The sequence below is a fragment of the Plecotus auritus genome (assembly GCF_963455305.1).
Source record: "Plecotus auritus genome assembly, chromosome: 5".
Classification (NCBI taxonomy): Eukaryota; Metazoa; Chordata; class Mammalia; order Chiroptera; family Vespertilionidae; genus Plecotus; species Plecotus auritus.
In genome coordinates this window covers 184,028,056-184,047,998 of record NC_137776.1, presented here as the reverse complement: position 1 = coordinate 184,047,998, position 19,943 = coordinate 184,028,056, and the positions used below count along the sequence as shown (strand labels likewise).

At 65.0% G+C, this 19,943-nt stretch overlaps 2 protein-coding genes across 2 annotated transcripts in view; one reads left to right on the top strand and one right to left on the bottom strand.

Annotated features, from left to right (window-relative positions):
* The window catches only part of ADAMTS13 (ADAM metallopeptidase with thrombospondin type 1 motif 13), a gene marked incomplete at its 5' end in the record, with an annotated part of 28,576 nt that extends 17,089 nt beyond the window's left edge, over positions 1–11,487 (bottom strand). The window contains 12 exons of the mRNA XM_080669386.1: positions 421–547; positions 2,315–2,378; positions 2,503–2,654; positions 3,226–3,330; positions 4,085–4,247; positions 4,716–4,862; positions 6,403–6,549; positions 6,675–6,799; positions 7,009–7,092; positions 9,289–9,428; positions 11,063–11,129; positions 11,395–11,487. Coding sequence (XP_080525512.1) covers positions 421–547; positions 2,315–2,378; positions 2,503–2,654; positions 3,226–3,330; positions 4,085–4,247; positions 4,716–4,862; positions 6,403–6,549; positions 6,675–6,799; positions 7,009–7,092; positions 9,289–9,428; positions 11,063–11,129; positions 11,395–11,487 — 1,414 coding nt within the window. The remainder of the gene's footprint in view (positions 1–420; positions 548–2,314; positions 2,379–2,502; positions 2,655–3,225; positions 3,331–4,084; positions 4,248–4,715; positions 4,863–6,402; positions 6,550–6,674; positions 6,800–7,008; positions 7,093–9,288; positions 9,429–11,062; positions 11,130–11,394) is intronic.
* A 2,240-nt stretch (positions 11,488–13,727) lies between these two features.
* On the top strand, positions 13,728–19,928 carry REXO4 (REX4 homolog, 3'-5' exonuclease). The gene is made up of 8 exons (XM_080670723.1): positions 13,728–14,085; positions 14,622–14,965; positions 15,979–16,116; positions 16,257–16,450; positions 16,696–16,784; positions 17,771–17,845; positions 18,199–18,273; positions 19,176–19,928. The coding sequence occupies exons 1-8, from the start codon at positions 13,873–13,875 to the stop codon at positions 19,296–19,298; spliced, it is 1,251 nt and encodes a 416-aa protein (XP_080526849.1). The 5' UTR covers positions 13,728–13,872; the 3' UTR covers positions 19,299–19,928.
* The last annotated feature ends 15 nt before the right edge of the window (positions 19,929–19,943 follow it).

Here is a 19,943-nt window from a genome sequence, read left to right as displayed (position 1 = left end):
ACAGGGCAGGGGCAGGGACAGGGCAGGGGCAGGGGGGCGACAACCTGGGAAGCAGGCTCCAGGCGCCCTCGCCCTGCCAGCCCCGCCGCTTCACCCGCCGCTCCTGGGCCAGAGTCTATGTTCCTCCCGAGGCGGCAGCGCCACCAGGAGGTCACACGTGCTGCTGAGCCACGAGCCGAGGGCACACTCGGCCCCCCCCCGCCCCCCAGCTCACTGCGTGCCCCCAGCAGCCGAGCTGCTCTCAGCCTCCCTGCACCGCTGGGAACCAGGACTCGCAGGAGGCCTGCTCCCAGGGCCGAGCCAGGGTGCTCCCTGCCCGCCGGCTGATGCACAGCCCGCGCCTGCTGCCCACCGCAGGGGAGCCACGGCGGCCGCCCGGTTCTCCCGCCCACACCGCTCCCGGGCAGCCCCGGGCCCCACCTTGACTGTGAGGCACAGCTGGGCCCCAGCGGTAGGAGGAGGCGTTGCCTGGGGAGAGGCCCAGAGGCCGCCCCTCGGTCTCCGCACACTGCTCAGCCATGAACGCCAGCTGGGTGTCCTCGCAGGCCTGCCGGACAGGGCAGGGGACAGGCACGGGGGCTGGGTGGGGGCTCAGGCAGGGCCCCGGGCTTGGGGGCTCGGGCAGGGGGCCTAGGGCAGGGGACGCTTGCACCTGGGGACAGCAAGGACCCTGAGGGTGAGGGCCCTGAGGAGGGTCTGAGCCTGGCTCCTGGCTGCACCTGTTCCCTGCTCTGTAAAATGGGGGTGACGGGAGCCTTTTCCTGCTGATGGGGAATTCCAGGGCAGAGGGGAGCAGGCAGAGAACACTGCTCAGGCCCAGGGCCCAAAGCTCAGAGGTCAGGGCTGGGCCAGTCACAGGCACCGCCTCTGGGGGCAGGCGTCACCAAGAGCCTCCGTGGGAGGCGTCGGAGAGAAGAGGCTCGGAGTGGACCTGCTGGCGGAGTGGACCGGCTAAGCGGGACGCGGCCCTTGGCTGCCCGCACCCCCTCCCCCAGCCCGGGCCCAGGGGAGGGCTCCCTGCAGGTCTGGCCCCCAGTGGCCGCCGGGAGGGGGGGGAGGGCAGCTGTCACACGTGCAGACCTTATCGTCAAAGGGGTCCGTCCCCGCTCCACACCCACCGTGATGGCCGTGACCAAAACATGGGCCGCCCGCCCTGGCCGGTGGCTCCGTTAGCTGGAGCGCCATTCCACTCCACACACCGCAAGGTGGCGCGTGCGATTCCCCGTCAGGGCACACGCCGAGGTTTCGGGTTCACCCCCCCACCCCCCCCCCGCCCCGTCGGGGCATGTACGGGAGGCAACCGATCAATGTTTCTCTCGCATCGATGTTTCTCTCTCCTCTCTTCCTTCCTCTCTCTCTCAAACCAATATAAACATATCCTCCGGCGAGGACTGAGAACTAAAACCAAACCTGGACAGTCAGTGCCAGGAGCGCGTGGAGGAACTGGAGCCCCCGCACCTGCCGTGGGGACCAGCAGGGCTGCTGCTGGGGGGGCAGTCTGGAGCCTCCTCACAGTTCACGCGGGATTTCTGCGACCGGCACTGCCCCATCAGGTGTGACCCCGAAGGCACTGGCCACAGGGTCAGGCCGTCCACGTGCGCAGAGGCTCACGGCAGCCAAAGGCCGAAGCAGCCGCGTGTCCATCCAGGACGAAGGATGGACAAAGGGGGCCCATCACACGTGGGACACGCTCGGCCACACAGGCCCGCCGCCACCTGCTCCGTGGCTGAGCCGTGAAAGCACGAGGCCCAGCGAGAGAATGCCGACGCGGCTCCCCGTGCGGGGAGGGACCGGAACAGGCAAACCACAGAGCGGGGGCCGGGGTCCCGGGGCTCGGGAGGGTGGGGTGACGGCTAGTGTCCCGAGTCTCACGCTGCGGTGACGGAGCGCCTGGGGGCTACACACAACACTGTGACTGTGCCCAATGCCAGGGGCTGCCCTGTATCGGCCGACGTTAGCGTGTGGACTTCACCTGCGCTCGTAGCTAAGCGCCCTCGCGGCTCCGCAGGGCCGACGGCTGCTGAGGAGGGAGGGCGGGCGTTCCCATTGCTGACACCAGGTGCCCCGAGGGAGACGCGGTGGGCAGGGCGGGGGCACCGCAGGGCCCTGCTCGCAGGCACAGGACAGCATGTGCAGGCTGTGGCCCGGGGGAGCAGCAGGAGCGCCCACCCAGCGGGCCCCGTGGCTCCTCTCCTCTCCCGCGCCTCGGCGCTGAGGCTGCTGAAGCCTTTGCCGTCCCCTCGGCATTTCCGCTGCGAACCGCCCTCTACAGCCGCCCGGCCCCCGCTATTGCCCTGCCCGGGAAGAGGCCCACCTGGGTGTTGCACATCTCGGCCTGGAGGTCCGCACCTGTGCAAGCACGCCCCCCGAAGGCAGGTCTGAAAACGCCCGGAGACAGTGGTGAGAGGTGACCCACAGACCCCCAACCAGGGCAAGTGCAGCCCCCTCCCCCGCGCCCCGCCCTCCCACCCTCCCCACCCCCGTCCCCCTCCATCCCCGCACCTGGGGTTGTTGCACTGCCGCCTCCTGGTGACCACGCCTCCTCCGCAGGAGCGGGAGCAAGGACTGGGAGGACCCCAAGCTGACCAGTGCCCGTGCACTGCCCCCATGGGGGCCAGCTCCGCCAGGGAGCGGCAGTGACCCTTGGAACACCACTGCAAGGAGCGACAGCCAATCTCCCGTCCCCATGGGCACCCTCACCCCCACCCCCACAGGCACCCCCACCCCCACCTCCCCACCCACACCCCCACATCCACGGGCACCACCCCCACCCCCACCCACCTACACTCCCACTACCACGGGCACCACCCACACCCACACCCACAGTCACCACCCCCACGGGCACCACCCACACCCACCTACACTCCCACTACCACGGGCACCACCCACACCCACACCCACCTACACTCTCACTACCACGGGCACCACCCACACCCACAGTCACCACCCCCACGGGCACCACCCACACCCACACCCACAGTCACCACCCCCACCCCCACGGGCACCAAGGACAGTTCCAGGGCCCTTGCCCTGGCTCACTGTGTCCTCCTGCCCCAGGAACAAGAGCTGCCAGGCTGCAGGTGGCCTGCGCAAGCATGTGTGAGCACATCCACACCCACACACGCTCACACGCACGCACACACACTCATGCACACACATGCTCACACACGCATGCACACACACTCATGCTCACACGCCCCCGCACTCCCTCGCTCCTGCTCTGACCTTCTGGGGGCCGCACTCTGTCCCGTCCAGGAGCGGGAAGAGGAGGCGGCTGCAGCTGCTGAGGTCCAGGGGGTCTGTGTGGCAGGAGAGAGCCTGGCACGCATCCTGAGGAGACAGGTGGCCATCACAGGGCCCCCGGGGCCTGTCAGGTCTGGGCCCAGTCTCACTGTCCTCCCGGGCTGCGGGGCAGTGACAGCCACACGCTCTGTGGCCCTGGCGGCGGGAGGGGGTGGCTGACTTGTCCATCAGGACCAGGGACAGTGGCCCACGGTCCTTTGCATGGCCCATCGTGAAAATGTTTCCATTTCGTTTCAAATCAGAAGAAAAACACAAACTCTCAGGTCAGAGACCATGTCCTGGTGTGATGTGACTACACCTGTATTTACGCCACCACGTGACGGCCCACACGCTTTCCAGCGCTGAGCTATGTCCTTAGTATTTCCCATGGAGGAAGCCACGGAGGCCCCAGTGCCTGGGCCCACGGCCGTCCAGCGCAGCCCTGGGAGGAAGTCTGTCTGGGGAGACCGCCCCTTCACCCCGCCTCCTGCCCCCACGCCCCCACAGTGGGGCTCGGCGGGACCCCTCCTCTGGCAGGCCCTCCAGTCCCACTGGGCGGGCAGCCTGGGTACCTGCCTACTTAGGACCCAAGTCCATGGGCTCCGGGCCCTGCCAGGGCCGGCTCTACATAATGGTGGGGCCCAGTCACAACGAAAACGTGGCGTCCTTGCCCCCAAATTACGCCAGTCTGGCGCAGGGCGCCCACAGTGCACACTGGGGCCTGAGCCGGCGGGGGGAGCTGCTGGGGGTGGGCGGGGAGCCCCCGGGAGGGCAGGCTGGGTGCAGCACCTGCCAGACTCACCAGGTTCTCGCGGGTGAAGGTGCAGGCCACCGCGGAAGGGCCAAAGGCCACGCGGCACTGCTCGTCCGCGCCGTAGTAGAGACCTGGGTGGGCCTCGGGAGGGCGCCCCGCAGGCCCGGACTGCCGACCTGGCGGGTCCCACACGCAGCGCGCCCGTCCTGCGCTGTGACAAGGCCCCTGCTCAGGCCCCAGGTGGGGCGGGACGGAGGGGTGGGCTCGGGTGGGGGGAGAGGAGTTCTCAGCCTGTGCTCCCCACCAGGAGCTGAGGTGGGGCTGGGACAAGGCTCAGCTCTGAGCTCGGTAGAGGCCGTGCCAGAGCAGAGGGAGGGGGGCAGGAGGAGGGGCAGGCGCAGGGGGTGGGGCAGGTGGAGGGATCAGGAGCAGGGAAGGCAGGTGGAGGTTGGACTCAGGGAGGGGATGGGACCCAGAGATGGGTGCGCACAGGGATAGAGGCGATGGGGGAGAACGCAAGGGTCGGCACAGGAATGGGGTGGCATGGAGGGGTGGCATGGAGGGGTGGCACGGAGGGGTGGGTGCACGGAGGGGTGGCATGGAGGGGTGGGTGCACGGAGGGGTGGGTGCACGGAGGGGTGGCATGGAGGGGTGGGTGGAGGGTGGCAAGATGCGCTACCTAAGCAGGTGCAGCAGCTGCCGGCGGCTGCAGGGGGACCACGCAAGGCTCCCTCGGGTGGGCGCGGCGCTGTCAGTCCCCATCACGTGGCCGCTGGGCCCGCACCCGCTCCCGCTCCCTGGCGCTCCATCGTGCTCTAGGCCGAAGCTGTGAGGATGCGAGGAGGCGGAGGCGGGGCGCTGAGAGCGGCCTGGCAGGCGGGGGGGTGGGGGGGTCCCCTCCTTCCCAACAGGGACCCTTGGCCCTGCCACCACCTAACCCCGCAGGTAAGCGAGTCACGTGGCTGCCCTGACGGTCTGCAGGCCTCTGACCAGCCCTTCCTCTCCCAGCGCGAGGCCATGTTTTCAAGGCCCTTCCCTCCAAACAAGAGGGGGGGGGGGACGGTGATGGGGAAGGAGCAGGTGAAGATGCAGGGGCGGAACTGCTGTGGGGGGTGGGGGGGGGTGTACCAGCTCCAGCCCTCTGGGGGCCTGGGCCGCCCACGGAGATGGGGGTGGGGGGTTTGCAGAAGCCCTCAGAGGGGCTGCAGGGGGACAGGGGGCAAGGAAGATAGAGAATAAAGACTCATCTTTCCCCCTAGGAGTCTCAGCACTACCTGAACTTACAGCGAGCGAGCGTTACCTTCCTAATCAAAGGACTGAGTCAGCAGGAAAGCCCGCCGCCTCAGGTCGGTGATGTGGGGAGGAGAGAGGTTTGCCCACAAGGTGCACAAGCGGGTGGCCCTGGAGACAACCTGACTACCCGACAGGAAGCGACGGCGCACACCAAGGGCATTTAAAAGGCCTGGAGCAGGGGTGGGCAAACTTTTTGACTCGAGGGCCACAATGGGTTCTTAAACTGGACCGGAGGGCCGGAACAAAAGCATGGATGGAGTGTTTGTGTGAACTAATATAAATTCAAAGGAAAGGAGCGGAGGGGAGAGCAAGAGAACCGGATAGAACAGCCAGATCTGGCCCGCGGGCCGTAGTTTGCCCACAGCTGGCCTGGAGGAACGTGTGGGAGAAACACGTTGTTGCATAAAAAGCAGAGAACAGCTGTTTCGGTGGCTCCATGGGTTGGAGTGTCGTCCCGCACACCAAGGGTTTGGGTTCGATTCCCGGTCAGGGCACATACTTAGGTTGCAGGTTCAGTCCCCAGTGGAGGCTTGTACAGGAGGCAACCGATCGATGCTTCTCTCTCACACCAATGTTTCTCTCTGTCTCTCTCTCTCCCTTCCTCTCTGTCTGAAAAAGCAGTAAGAACATATCTTCAGGTGCGGATTAAAAAAGAGAAGCAGGTAACAAACGAATACACAGTATAATCCTAATTTTGCAGATAGAAAACTGTGTGTAAATTAAAGACTGAAGTGAAATATTAACGACGAACAGGTGCTCTCTCTAGGTGGTGGGAGGTGGGGTAATTTTTGCAGTTTAGTTTTTCTTTACCTGAATTTCCTATAAACCTCAGTTTCTAATTGCTAAGTTTATTTTGCTTGTGTTTTTTTAAAATTTCCTTTAGTTATTCAGTAATCATGAAATATCAAATTTCCCAGCCCTTGCCCCGCCCCCCCCCCCCTCCCTGGTCCACGGGGCAAAGGGCACAGGCCCCTTCCCCGCGTCCAGGGGCCCCCTGCCAGCCTCCACCTCCCCTCCTGGGGGCCCGGTCAGCTCCTTGGCTTGAGCGTGGGGGCCGCTGTGGGGCCACATACCTGTGCCCAATCTCGTGGGCAATGGTGACCCCCAGGTCGAAGCCAGTATCTTCAGTGATGAGGCAGCTCCACGAGGAGGAGCAGGCGCCCCCCAGCTGGGTGACCCCCCGAACCTGCCGGTTGCCATCAGGCAGCTCCAGGTCAAACCTCGGGAACAGAAGAGAGACAGGCGGGGCTCAGCGTCTCTGCAAACCCGCTGAGGTGCCCGCCCACCTGTCGGGCCCTGTGCGGGAGCAGCTCCCAGAGGCGGCCTGCACGCAGAGCTCGGCTACCTGGTGACGTACAGGACCAGGTCGGCGTGCGCGGGGTCCGCGTCACCCGGGGGGTTGACCGTCCTGCTCCATTCGCAGACGCTCAGCAGTGATGCGGTGATGTTGGCTGTGATCTGTGGGGCGTCCTGGGGAACAGTGGGGGAGCCCGCATTTACTGGACCCACCCAGCAGGCATCTCAGCCCTCAAAATCCTGTCTCTGTCCCACAGCTCAGGTGCGGGCGTGCTGGGACCGGGCGGGTGGCCTGGAAGCCCTGCCAGCACCCAGGCGCTGGGCACCAGGAAGGGGGCGGGGAGGACAGAGACGGGGTTGCAGAGACGCTGGGGAGCACCCACCTGGGGCCGTGTCAGGATGACCATCCTCACCAGGTGCACTCGGAACTGGGCCCCCAGGGACGGGTCCCTCAGCAGCTCCGACGCCTGTGGAGGGGCAGACGGAGAGTACACGTGGGTGGGGGAGCCGGCCCCCAGCAGCTGCTGACTTCCAGGGCCCCCAGGGACGGGCCTGGAGAGGGTGCTCCTGAGCGTGGTGGGTGGGGGCACCCCGAGGCTGGGCCTTGGGCTGGGAGGCAGCCAGCCGTGATCTGGACCCCCCTTGCTCATGGCTCAGGAGGAGCAACCGACACAGAGGGAAAAACTTGCAACAACCGGATTCGGAAAATTGTCATCAGTCTAGTACATTCCATCCAGACACCGCTCTGTCCCAGCCGATCCACCGCCCTTCCTCATCCTCGATCACCTTCCTGGAAAGGCTCTCCCCACGTCTGCCTGCCCGACCTGCCCATGCCCAGGAGGTGGCATGATGCCCCCGAGAGCCCTTCCCTGCCCCCCGGCCCCCCCGTGGGAAGGCCCCCGGGTTCCTGCTCCCTCCACACGCCTGTCAAGATGCTGACCCTGGTTGACTTGTACTCGGTTCTTTGAGCCAGCGTGTCCGCTGAGGCGTGGCTGTCCCTGGCCTCGGCTGACCCGCGGCCGATCCGGGCTCCTGGCTTCCTACCTGTGAACTAACCTCGGAGCCTCGGCTTCCTCATCTGGCCGGTGGAGATAAGCCTCCGTGGCCGCTGCTGGCTTGGGCACAATGCAGGGGGCACAGGTGCGGGCCCCAGGATGGGAGGCCGCTACTACGACCACCCTCTGGGCAGGGCCTGCCTGGCCCCCACCACCCGCTGTCCTCGGTCCTCGTAAAACGCTGGACCGACCCTGGAGCTGGGCTCGCCGACCAGTCTCCGCAGCTGAGAAGCGGGAGCGCCCCAAACACAGCTCCCAGGGGACCGACAGGAACTGTGTCGCCTCCAGACACAGAGGCGCAAACCTCAGCAGGCTCTCCAGCCATGAGCCAAGTCTGAGGGGGCTGGCCGGGGCGGGGGGGGGGGGGGGGGTGGGGCCTGAGACTGGGAGGCATCCGGAGGCTGGGGACCAAGTGGTGCTACGTGCCCCACACTCCAGGGGGCAGCTTATAGGGGCAGCGCCAGCCAGCACCTCGCGCCCCTCCCCTCTGCAGCAGGCCTGGGCTCAGGCGCCAGCCAGGTGCATTTCCTTAGTGTCCCCAAGCCCTCAGCCGGAGCTGCTTTCGCTGTGAGGGTGACCAGTAGGTTCGATCGCGTCTAACTGCACTCCGCGCGCCTGCGTGGTGAAGGCGATGTGATGGCCGCTGTCCGACGCGGCAACGTCCCTGCGCCCAGAGCACGGCCCTGTCTGTGTGTCTGTGTGAGCCCTCCGCACGGGCACCGGGTGTGCCCAGAGCACAGCCCTGTCTGTGTGTGTGTGTGAACCCTCCGCGCGGGCACCGGGTGTGCCCAGAGCACAGCCCTGTCTGTGTGTCTGTGTGAGCCCTCCGCACGGGCACTGGGTGCAGACCACCCCACACTGAAATGTGACCCAGGCTGTTGAGGCACTGCCTTTTTTTTTTTTTTTTTAATACATTTTATTGATTTTCACAGAGAGGAAGGGAGAGGGATAGAGAGTTAGAAACACTGATCAGCTGCCTCCTGCACACCTCCCACTGGGGATGTGCCCGCAACCAAGGTACGTGCCCTTGACCAGAATCGAACCTGGGACCCTTCAGTCCGCAGGCCGACGCTCTATCCACTGAGCCACACCGGTCAGGGCAAGGCACTGCCTCTTGCTGCCTCGTGTCCCTGAGGTAGTGGCTCGTGGGAGTCCCGCCTCTTGCCACACCTTCTCCCTGGAAGCCAAGTGGAGGGGAGGCCGGCAGGGAGGGGGTGAGAGAGGCCGCGGTGGGGGCAGCCCGCTGGCTGTCAGACAGCACTGGCCGAGGCTCCCATAGATCTGGGCAAAAGGCCAAACCTGAGGGTCCCCCGGGCAAAGGCACCCGAGGAGCAAGAGGCTGCGGGTACACTACGGAGCGGCGAGGGGTTCCCGGGCGAGAGGGGAGGAAGGAAAGAGGAGACACCCCTCTCCCTACCCAGGGCCCTGAGCCCCATGGGTGACCCCAGCTCAGCTTTACACCAGAGTTCAGTTCAGATCTCAAACCAGCGGATGCGCTGGCCCCCGGACACGCCACAGCCCTGCCTGGGACAGTGTCCCGAGGCTCCGAGGACCTGGCGGGCATGCAGAGCCCCACGCCCGCGGCCAGCGCCGGCCGGGAGCACTCACCATGTTGAGGTTGGTCAGCACGTAGCGCTCCGTGTCCTCCTGGTGAGCCTGGTGCACGTCGGGGCCCACGGCCACCAGCAGCTCCAGATGCAGGACGCCCCCCTCGGCAGCGTGTCTCCGGAGGCGAGAGGAAGGACGGCCTGGTAGGGAGGAGCAGGCAGGGCTGAGATGGAAGGTTCTAGAAAGCAGGTGGCTTGTGGCATTAGTGGTCCTGACGGCGCTCCCGGTCCCCACGGCCAGGCCTCCCTGTCACCCTGTGCTCATGGGCTTGGAGACACGCAGTCCTGCCTCTGGCACCTATACCTGGGGAGTGGGCAGGCCCAGCCCAGCTTCCTCATGGGGGGGGGGGTGCACCTGCCTGCTGGGCACGGTGACAGCTGCGTGAGTGGCCTGCCCTGTGCCCTCCCCACAGCCCGGCCCAGCCCTCCTGGAGCCGCCCTGGCCTCAGCCACCCACGAACAGGTTGAGGACGTGTGTCCTCTGACCCCTCAGGGGGCTGAGAGGTCGCAGGCTCTCGCACCACGGATGCGGCGACTGTCAGAGCCGTGGCGCCCGGGGAGCCGGCAGGAGAGAAGCTGCTGGGCCTCAGGACAGATCAAGGGCGGGCGGAGCCGAAGGGCTGAGTTCCCATAGTGACCGCACGTTTCGGGGCCTGGGGAGCAGCGTGGGGCCCGGGGAAGGAGCCAGGGTATGGCGTTTATGTCCTTTTGGTCCCCCCAAAACCCCACACTGGATACACAGTGGGGAACAGGGTCACCAAGCAAAGCCCAGGACACACAGCCCCCCTGGTCCTCCAGAAAGAGAGGTCTCCCCAGTGCCCCCCTCCCACCGCCCCCAGCGCACCCCAGGCCCCGGTCAGTGTGTCTCTGACCACAGGGAAGTCGCTACAATGGGACACCCCTAATTCTCTCCTGTGACCACTAGCCCCCCGGCCTCTGGTCCCCAGTCACCAGGGGCCCTCCTCAGGCAGGAGCGGGCCCTGGAGGGTCCAGGCCAGCCCTCGAGGGAGGGGGAAGGCTGCGGCTGGGATGGGGCCGGCGCCTACCCTGCTTCTCACAGAAGCATAAATATTTACATCCACGGCCAGAAACCCGAGGGTTCCTGGAGGTCAGTCAGCTCCAGGGAGGCCCAGGAGCGGAAGGGCCAGCCAATGAGGGACGGTGCCCCCAGACACTGAGCAGAACCCCGGGGTCAGAGCCCCGCTCCGTCCAGAGCGCCCAGACCAGCTTCTGTGGGCTTCACAGGAAGTAACGGAGCTCATTAACAGGGGCCATGCTGCGGCTCTGCCTCCTCCAGCAGGGCCCCAAATCCCAGCCCCCCAACTCAATGGAGATATGAAAATCCCAGCCCCCCAACTCAATGGAGATACCAAAATCCCAGCCCCCCAACTCAATGGTGATACCAAAATCCCAGCCCCCCAACTCAATGGAGATACCAAATCCCCAGCCCCCCAACTCAACGGAGATACCAAAACCCAGCCCCCCAACTCAATGGTGATACCAAAATCCCAGCCCCCCAACTCAATGGTGATATGAAAATCCCAGCCCCCCAACTCAACGGAGATACCAAAACCCCAGCCCCCCAACTCAATGGAGATACCAAAACCCCAGCCCCCCAACTCAATGGAGATACCAAAACCCCAGCCCCCAACTCAACAGAGATACCAAACCCCAGCCCCCCAACTCAATGGAGATACCAAAACCCCAGCACCCCAACAGTGAGACACCCACAAGCTCTGGGAACTCCCCTCGCCAGGGCAGCGCCAGATGAGTACCTGGGAAGGCAGCATCAGGGCCTGAGGAGGAAGTCACCTCCTGGGGCTCGGAAGCCTGAAGCAGTCCCTGCAGGAGAGGAAGGACGGTGAGGGGAGGGAGACCCCAGGGAGTGGGCGGGGCCAAGGCAAGACCGAGGGAGGGGACCTGGGCACGCGTGGGGCACCTTCTCCAAGGAGCACCCGCCATCCTCGGAAACCCGGGCCCAGATCCACCCCGCGCGAGCCCAGAAGCTGAAAGAACACCCCACTCTGCCAAGGCAGCCACCTCCTCCCAGGGCCCCGCACCAGCGCCCTGGAAGCCCCGGTCCCCAGGCTCCTGCACCTTCACCCACCTGGACACCGGGGAGGCCCCAGCAGCCCAGGAGGAGGCACGCAGAGGTGAGGACTCCCCACGGGCAGGGCCCCGGGGGGCGAAGCTCCCTCATCCTCAGCAAAGCCAGCTGGCCCGGGAGAGATGGCGGGGAATCTGGTCGGTGAGGAATGTGACAGACCCGCTGGGCGGGGCCATCGGGCTGTTTACTCTTGGGCGCTTCCTCCCAGGGAGGGCCCTGGGGTGGGCAGCCGGCAGGTCGAGGGCGCCTCCTGCTGCAACCTGGGCCTGGGTCAGAGCCCCCACCTGGCCCTGCACCCTGGGTTGGCGCTGGACCCAGGTGCCCAGACCCGAGGAGGGAGCGCCGCAGGGGTCTGCGCTGTGGCCACGGACCGCCTGCGGGGACTCACCCCTGCTCACACCCTCCTCGCCGCGACCTGACCCTGTCCTCTCCTCTCCCACTCCCTTCCTCACCCAGGGCAGACTCCAAGCCCACGAGACCCACTCCTCGCAAACACTCCTCTCTCTGCCTCCTCCCGCTGCCACCTACGGGCCTGCACAGATGGACAGTCCCAGAGCCTGTCGGGGTGGCATCACAGACTCCGGCCGTCCACGCCCCTGCCTGGCAGGCTCTCAGTCACTCTCCGAAGCACTGTTTCCCTCCCTCACACCTCCTCCAACGCAGCGGCTGGCTGGCGAACCGGGGCCTCCATGTTTCCGCCTGCGCAGCCCCCTCTCCTGGGCCTGGGCCTCGGGTCCCAGGGAGGATGCCCCTGCATCCACCGTGGCCAAACCACTTTGCTTGCTCAGGTGTCAGGGCCGCACGGTGGCCCGAGGCTCCCCGGCCCCAGCTGCTTCCCCCTTTGTCTTTCACAGGCATCCCACCCCCATTAATGTGTGCACCCCAACTCTCTGTGACGGCTTCCTGGAGACACATGGCCCTAAGCCAGCATCCTCCTGGGCCTGGTCTCTGCTTTCTCTCCCCCTCACTCCCACCCCATTTCCCACACAGAGCGGCAGTGACTTCCAACAACGCACGTCAGATTGCGTCCCCTTCCCTTCCCCCCCCCCTTTAAAACAGTCGACCTTTGCCCTTGGGATAACAGTGTTCAGACTCCTTCCTGCGGCCTCTGAGGCTCTACCCTCCCCCCTGCTCCCAACCCTCCCCCTGCTCACAGCGCTTTAGCCGCACCAGCCTTCTCTCCCTCCCTCGGGTACATCCAATGCTTTGCTGGTCTCTCTGACCCCGGCCCTCACATCCATGTTTCAGCTCAACTGTCACCTCACCAAAAAGGCCTTCCCCTGTAGGACCCATCCAAGTTACCAGTTAAATCTGAATTTCAGATAAACAACATCATGTACATGTTACTTTACATATATGTGTATGTCACAGGTATGTGTGGTTTTCGTATAAGCATGCCCCCAATAGTGCAGCCACTGCGTGGGCGTCCTGCATTTTGTTGGATGTGCCAGACCTCCCTTTATCACCTGCGCTGTAGCTGCCAACGGGCCGACCGGCTTGTGGCTCTATTATCTGCATCTCCCTGACACAGAGGCTCCGCGGGGAACTAGGAAGTGGAGGCCTGATCTGCGTTGTCAAGACACTGTCAGGGCCAGGCAGGGGTGCGAGCGGTCGCTGCTACCGTCCCCACATAAAGCGATGGCAGGCGGTTTGACTCACTCTCTGGTTTGTGCCTTTGTTGTTGTTGCTAATCCTCACCCGAGGACATTTTTCCATTTATTTTCAGAGAGAGTGGGAGGGGGAGAGACAGAGAGAAACTTTGATGGGAGAGAGACACATCCACAGGTTGCCTCCCGCACGTGCCCGCCGGGCGGGGATGGAGCCAGCAACGGGGGTCCCGGAGCCAGCAACGGGGTCCGTGCCTTTAACCTGAATGGAACCCGGGACCCTCCAGGCCACAGGCCGACGTTCTATCCGCGGAGTCAAACCGGCTAGGGCCCTTCTAGCGCCGCTGTAAGTTCTTCCCGGGCAGCGCTGACGGGCCTTTGCAGCCAAGGGCTCAGGGACCCGGGGTCCCCCTTCCCGCTCCCGCTCGGCCGCCCAGCGCCCCCTGGCGGCCGCCGGCCCCGCTCCGCCGCCACACCGACCGCGGCCCACGGTTCCCTTCCGGCGCCGGCGTGTCTCCTCCGCATCCCGGACCTCGTGAGACCCGGGCTTACGCCGACCCAACCCCACGTCGCGGGACCGAACGCCGCTCGCTGGGGTGGCGACCCCGTGCCCGCGCGGGAAAGAGCCCCGCCGGCTCCCTGCGGAACGCGAGGCGAGGGCGCGGCTTCCCGCCGGCCGGGCGAGAGCGGTACTTCCGGGGGTTGGGACGCACGTGTCGCGAGAACGCGGGGCGCTTCCGGATTCGTCGCCGGTGCGGGAGGCCGGCATCCCTCCGGCTGTCCTGGCCCTGCGCTGGGTGGGCGCGTCCCGGAGCCGGGGCCGCGCGGGGCGGGCGGGGTGCGTCTGCCGCCGGCCCTGGGTGGTGCGGGGATGGTGAAGTCCAAGGGGCCGACCCCCGCGCGCGCCCCCGTGGCCGAGCCAGGGCTGGCCAAGAAGCTCACACGGAAGAAGAAGAAAAAGAAAAGATTCTGGAAAAACAAGGCGCGAGAAGCAAGCAGGAAACCGGGAGGCGACCCCACGGTTGCGCTGCGACCCCCGAGGGCCCCGGAGGCCTTTTCCCAGAACTGGAAGGCGCTGCAGGAGGTGAGGGGGCGCCTGCGCCCGTCCCCGCAGGTGGGAGAGGAGGGCGCCTCGCGGGGCCTGGAAGCGGGTTCGTTCGCGGGAAGAGCGGCCTGTTGGGAGGTTGCAAACTCCTAGGCGAGCCAGCAGCAGGAGCGTGGCGGAGAGGGCCCCCGCAGGGCGGGTAAATAGCCGATGACAGCTGCCCCGGGTCCCCAGCTCTTCAGACGTGCAGGCGCCGCCACGTGACCCAGCGTGTCCTGGCCTAACAGTCCCGCCAACACTGAGGGGGCCCTCCGTTACCATCTCCATTTCACAGACAGGACATGGGCCCAGAAGGTTACCTTACCCGGGGTCTCAGCCGAGTGGGTCCCTGCCCTGAAGGTGGGCTGCACCCGGCCTTTTTGGCATCAGTGGGCAGCGCTTGCCAGGTGCCGGTCCAGGCGCGTCACTCATACATTCTCTCCTCCCCTCTGCTGTCTTCCACATGTACATACACACGTGTTTTTTCCGTCTCTGTGCGTGATGTCCAAATTAAAACTGTCATGTGTTTATTTTAGGTGTTGAAACAAAAATCACAGGCCCCAGGAAAGCCTCTTCTTCTCTCTCCGCGGGATTCCAAAAAGCAGCCCCAAATTACCCAGCAGGACGGAAAAGCGGAGAGCGAGGAGGCGGGGACAGAAAAGGCAGGCGGGGAGGCCCCCGCGGGCTCTGTTCCTCCAGCATCACCGCCCAACAGGAGGGCGCCAGCGCCCCCCAGGAAGGCCCGCGGAGCAGAGCACACTGGGAAAGCAGCCAAGAGAAGGACAAATGGTGACATTTCTCCAAAACGAGGGGACCTCAAACATAAGAAGCGGAGAGCCAAAGAGGTGACTGCAGCCTTGACCCCAGCCCCGCCCACTGAGTAAGTACTGGCGTCTCTCCCATGGTGACTGGCGGTGCCTCCTTTGCCTCCAGCCTGCCGTGTGCATCGCCAAGGACAAAGTCCTCGCCACTGGAGCCTGTCTCCTTAAGGAGGCCGGGGCGGGGGCCCACCCAGCATGAGGGCAGGGCCTCTCATAGCTGCGGTACCCGGGACCAGGGCAGAGCTGGGCACTTAGTGGCTCCGGGAAAGATCGGTGGAATGAACGAACGTCGAAGCCGGGAAGACCCGAGTTTGAAGCCGGTTCCTGCATCTTGCTAGTTGGGTGTTTGGGGCAAGGTTTGCTGTCCCCTGAGCCTCCCGGTGGTCATCAGTGTCGTTGTCTGGGTGGGGAGGGGGTCTGTGAGATGGGACGTGCTGGCTGAGCGCCCCATGGTTACTCAACAGACCCTGTGATGTAGGACCAGGGGTCAGGGCCGCCCCTGAATGGCTCAGCTGGAGGGGGCCTGCTTGTGAGCTGGGCTGTGTGCGTGTCGCTGGGTTTTCGGGCAGCTGCTGAGGGGTGTAGGGAAGCAGTCTGAGGGCCGCCTGGTGTCATTGTGCGGGCCGGGCACGCTGTCCGAAAATAGAGCGGCCCCCATGGGCCCTCCCTGCTGAGGCTGAGGTTAAGTGGGGGAGACAGACCATAAACAGAAGTTATTTCAGTAACTCTCAGTTGCTCCGGGGGGAGCGGGTCTCTGGGGTCAGCAAGAGATCCCCGGGGAAGTGACATTGAAACGGAGACGTTCTTCAGCCAGGCACGCACTCACACCCCTGCGCTGCGGGCTGCTGGCTGTCACACTCGTGGGGTCTGGAGGGGTGACGGTTCTGTTTTCCACTCTGTGTTTACCTGCGGTTCCTAAATTTCGGGTAATGAGCGTATTTTCTAACTAAACAGGAAAGTGATGAAAGGATAAGTGTCCTGTGATCGGAACTGCAGGAGCAGCGGGGCATTCGGGCCAGCGCTGTGAGGGTGTCTCCACGACACGCACTCACCCGCCCCCTCTGCCTTTTAGACAAGACATCTGGTTCGATGACGTTGACCCGGTGGATATCGAAGCGGCCATGGGCCCAGAGGCAGCCAAGATAGCGAGGAAGCAGCTGGGCGAGAGGGAGAGCGGCGTGGCGCTGGTGAAGGAGCAGGCCTTCAGCGGGTACGCGGGCTGCGCCTCGGGGTGGGGGGGCCCTTCAGGGGGAGCGCCCCTCTGCTCCCAGGGTCACAGAGCTGGTCACTGGTGGTGCCGATCCCGGGGGCCTGCCGTGGGAGTTAAACTGGAGCCTCTGGTCCCTTCAGGCTGACGAAAGCCTTAGCCCTGGACTGCGAGATGGTGGGCGTGGGCCCCGCCGGGGAGGAGAGCCTCGCCGCCCGCGTGTCCATTGTGAACCAGTATGGCAAGTGCGTCTACGACAAGTACGTCAAGCCGACCCAGCCCGTGACCGACTACAGGACGGCGGTCAGCGGGATCCGGCCGGAGCACCTCCAACAGGGTGGGTCGCTCCCAGCCATGGGCGTAGAGAGGACAGGCGGGGCGGGCTCACTCTCCTCTCGGTCCCTGTTCCGGAGCCTTCCCCGTAGCAAGGGTCCTGAGTCTCGCCTCCCCGGGGTGAGGCCTTCAGATGGCTCCCCGCGTGTCCTCGTACCGGATCTGAACTCAGCCTGTCGGCCCCTGAGGTCTGACCAGACGACGGCCGGGCTTTCCTGTCGCTCCAAATCACGTCCGGTTTGATTTTAGGAGAAGCATTTGCAGTCGTTCAGAAGGAAGTGGCCGAGATGCTGCGGGGCCGGATCCTCGTGGGACACTCGCTGCACAACGACTTGAAGGTGCGGCTGCCCGCAGCCCCTCCTGTGTGTGTCCCTGGGGGTCTGTGCCTGTGTTGGGAGCACTCGGGAACAGCCTCGGACACACTTCCCGCGCACTCCCCGTGTCCTCGGAGCCTCGCAGGCATTTCCATCATAGAGCTCTCGCGCTAGAGCGAACCCAGACCTAATGCCAGGCCCCTGCCCCTGCTCTAGCACCTTGCACATGGACACAGCCAGGCCGCTGCCTCTGCAGCCTTCACCCGTCGCGGTGAACAGGGCTCCTGCGAGGTCGGGGCCCCTTCTGTTGAAAAGCAGTCTGGGCGGCCACTCCCTCCACCTCGGCTGCTGGGGCCCCTCTCACCTCCTCAGCCTCTGGTGGACACACAGCAGGCGGCAGGCGAGCTGGGAGTCCACTCCTGGTGCCCCGGAGGGTGTGGCCTCAGGCCTCTGCTTCTGGAGGGTCTATCCCAATGAGAACTGTGGGGCGGGCAGAACAGGAGACGGCCCTGCCTAGCTGGGTTGTTCCAACTGTGGTCCGTGGAACCCTGGAGTCCTCGGATGTTCAGGGACCGCTCTGTGACGGCCGATGGCCTCCACTGCCTTTCCGAGTAAACCCTGAACCACTGGAAATTAACTGGTCCTCCGCCCACTGTCGCAGCGTTCCCACCCAGAGGCCACCTGCCCGTTGGCCTGCGCTCCCTCCTGAAGACGCCCGAGGCTGTGCGTGGCCGGCTGCGGCCTGTCCCTGGTCCCACTGCCCCGGCAGCACCGGCTCAGATGCAGGAGCGGACAGGCTGCTGGCTGGCGCGGCCTCGTCTCTGTTAACGTGGTGCTTACTGTCGGGCATCATCTTCCGTCAGCGTGGGAATTCCTTCCAGACGTTCAAATTCGCTTCAATCTCTGTTTTCATTCGTGTGTTTTGTGTTGGAATTCCTTGCAAAAAGTCACTTGAAAGCAAGGAGTTACAGCTACAAACTAAAAAAGGGACTGTCCCTCTTTCCTTCCAGGTCCTCTTTCTTGATCATCCGAGAAAGAAGGTTCGGGACACACAGAAATACAAGCCTTTCCAGCGGCGGGTGGAGGTACTGCGGCCTGCGTGGCGGTTCTCTTCTGCTGGGCCACACCGCTGTTGCTTCTGGTCCCTGGTGGCGGGGTGACGGGTTAAAGGTGTTTGTTTTCCCTGTAACCTAACGAAAGAGTTTCCCTGTGGCGGAGGGCGGGTTCTGTCCACCTCCCATCTCTGAGGAGCCCAGCAGAGGGCGCCTCTGGGATGCACGGGGAGGGGGCTGGAGGGCGGAGCTGCAGGTTACCCCCCACCCCACCCCCGGGCAGCGGGCCTCCGTGGGCTGCGGGCGGCGGGGTGGCCCAGCCACAGGTGCTTGGGGTGGGCTGTGCCGGCAGGGCCTCTGCCCAGCGCACTGTGCCGTCTCCGCAGAGTGGAAGGCCGTCTCTGAAGCTGCTGGCCGAGAGGATCCTAGGCGTGCGGGTGCAGCAGGCAGAGCACTGCTCGGTGAGTGGCCTGGGGCAGACGCCATGGCCCTAGGCGGCTGTAGGAGGCTGTGGCGCCATAAACAGCGACCCGGCCCGGTGGACTCACCAGGGGTTAGAATTCAGCCGTGGGTTAGAATTCACCCCCTGCGCTGCCGCCTGCCGGGCCGGGCATCCTGGGCCACCTCTCTAAGCTGCCGTTTGCACAGCAGAAAACGGAGTTCCCCTCCGTTCCCCCATCAGAAGGGTCTGGAGCAGCCGTGGGCAAACTACGGCCCGTGGGCCGGATCCGGCCCGTTCGGCTGTTCTATCCGGCTCGCGGAGCTGAAAGAGCGGAGGGTTCTCTTGCTCTCCCCTCCGCTCCTTTACTTTGAATTTATATTAGTTCACACAAACACTCCATCCATGCTTTTGTTCCGGCCCTCCGGTCCAGTTTAAGAACCCATTGTGGCCCTCGAGTCAAAAAGTTTGCCCACCCCTGGGTTAGATTCTAAATGTCTATATTAACGGGGCACAGCCTTAAAAGCTTGTCATCGGAGAAGAAGACCCTAGTTAGGGCGTGGCCCAGGCCAGCCGGCCCCCTCTGCCCTCTGTGACAGGCCCTGGGGACCCGCGGAGGAGGGGGCCCTGGAACCCGCCGGCCACCACGCTGTGGTCGTCAGCCTGGGCCCTTCCTGCCCGTCAGCTTGTCCTGGCACCAGGCTCAGCGCACACCAGCCTCCGCAGGCACCCCAAGGCTCCTCCCAGGAGCACGGGGCCTTCATGCCTCAGCGTCCGCCTGGGACCGGGTCACCGAGTCCCAGGACTCTCCCTGCTCTCCTCCACTCACCCGGGGTCTGGCTCAGCTCGGGAACCGTGGGGTTGGTTATCATGGGGCCAGGCGTGTCACCTGCTGGGACCGTCATGGGTGTCCGTGTCACCTAGGTCCAGGATGCCCAGGCAGCAATGAGACTCTACGTCACGGTGAAGAAGGAGTGGGAGCGCGCAGTCCAGGACAGGCGCCCCGCCGCGGCCGCCACTCCAGACCATGGCAGAGACGACGCGTAGCGGAGCCCACCACCCCAGCGGCAGCGTTTCCGTCCACAGGCACTTGTGACCAGGTCACAGGACAGATGGAGTCTCCCCAGAGTGGCGACAAATCGCGGCAGGCAGCCGGATGGGGTGCACATGCTGCTGAGGGCCACCCTTTCCTCCGGTGGGGAAATCGTGTGTCCTGGGCACAGCCAGCAGGTGGCGCTGGGACCCATGCGGAGGCCGCCGGCCAAGCCCCAGCACCATGTCCCCGCCCATGTGGCAGCCGCTCTGCGGGGTTCCCCACCCCCACGGCCCAGGGTCGGAAGCAGCCAGGTGTTCACGCCTTCCTCCAAGGAGGCCCTTCCCTCCGCTCAGCCACGGCCTCGCCGAGGAGTTTCCTGTGGCCGCCTCTGGGCCGGAGCTGGTGGCAGTGTTCCTCCCTCCCACCCCCTGCCCGCCAAGTTTAACTCCGGGGTCAGAGCCCCGCTTTGGCCACGCCAGGCTCAGGCTGCCCGCGGGGTGGGCTCTTCCTGCTGAAGCGCCTCCCGGGCCGGAGCCCAGTGCGAGCTGACCAGGGTCTCAGAACGAGGGCAGCACCGGGGCCTGAAGCCCGAGGCTTTGCTGCGCCGACAAGTACGAAAAGGTCCGACCCACTGAGGACACGATTGGACGTGAGTG

Excerpts from the sequence above, each read along its gene's own strand:
- REXO4 (XM_080670723.1), top strand. The coding sequence starts at position 13,873 with ATGGTGAAGTCCAAGGGGCCGACCCCCGCGCGCGCCCCCGTGGCCGAG. Across the intron at positions 14,086-14,621 it reads ACTGGAAGGCGCTGCAGGAG|GTGTTGAAACAAAAATCACA; the intron begins GTGAGGGGGCGC and ends TGTTTATTTTAG. Across the intron at positions 14,966-15,978 it reads ACCCCAGCCCCGCCCACTGA|ACAAGACATCTGGTTCGATG; the intron begins GTAAGTACTGGC and ends TCTGCCTTTTAG.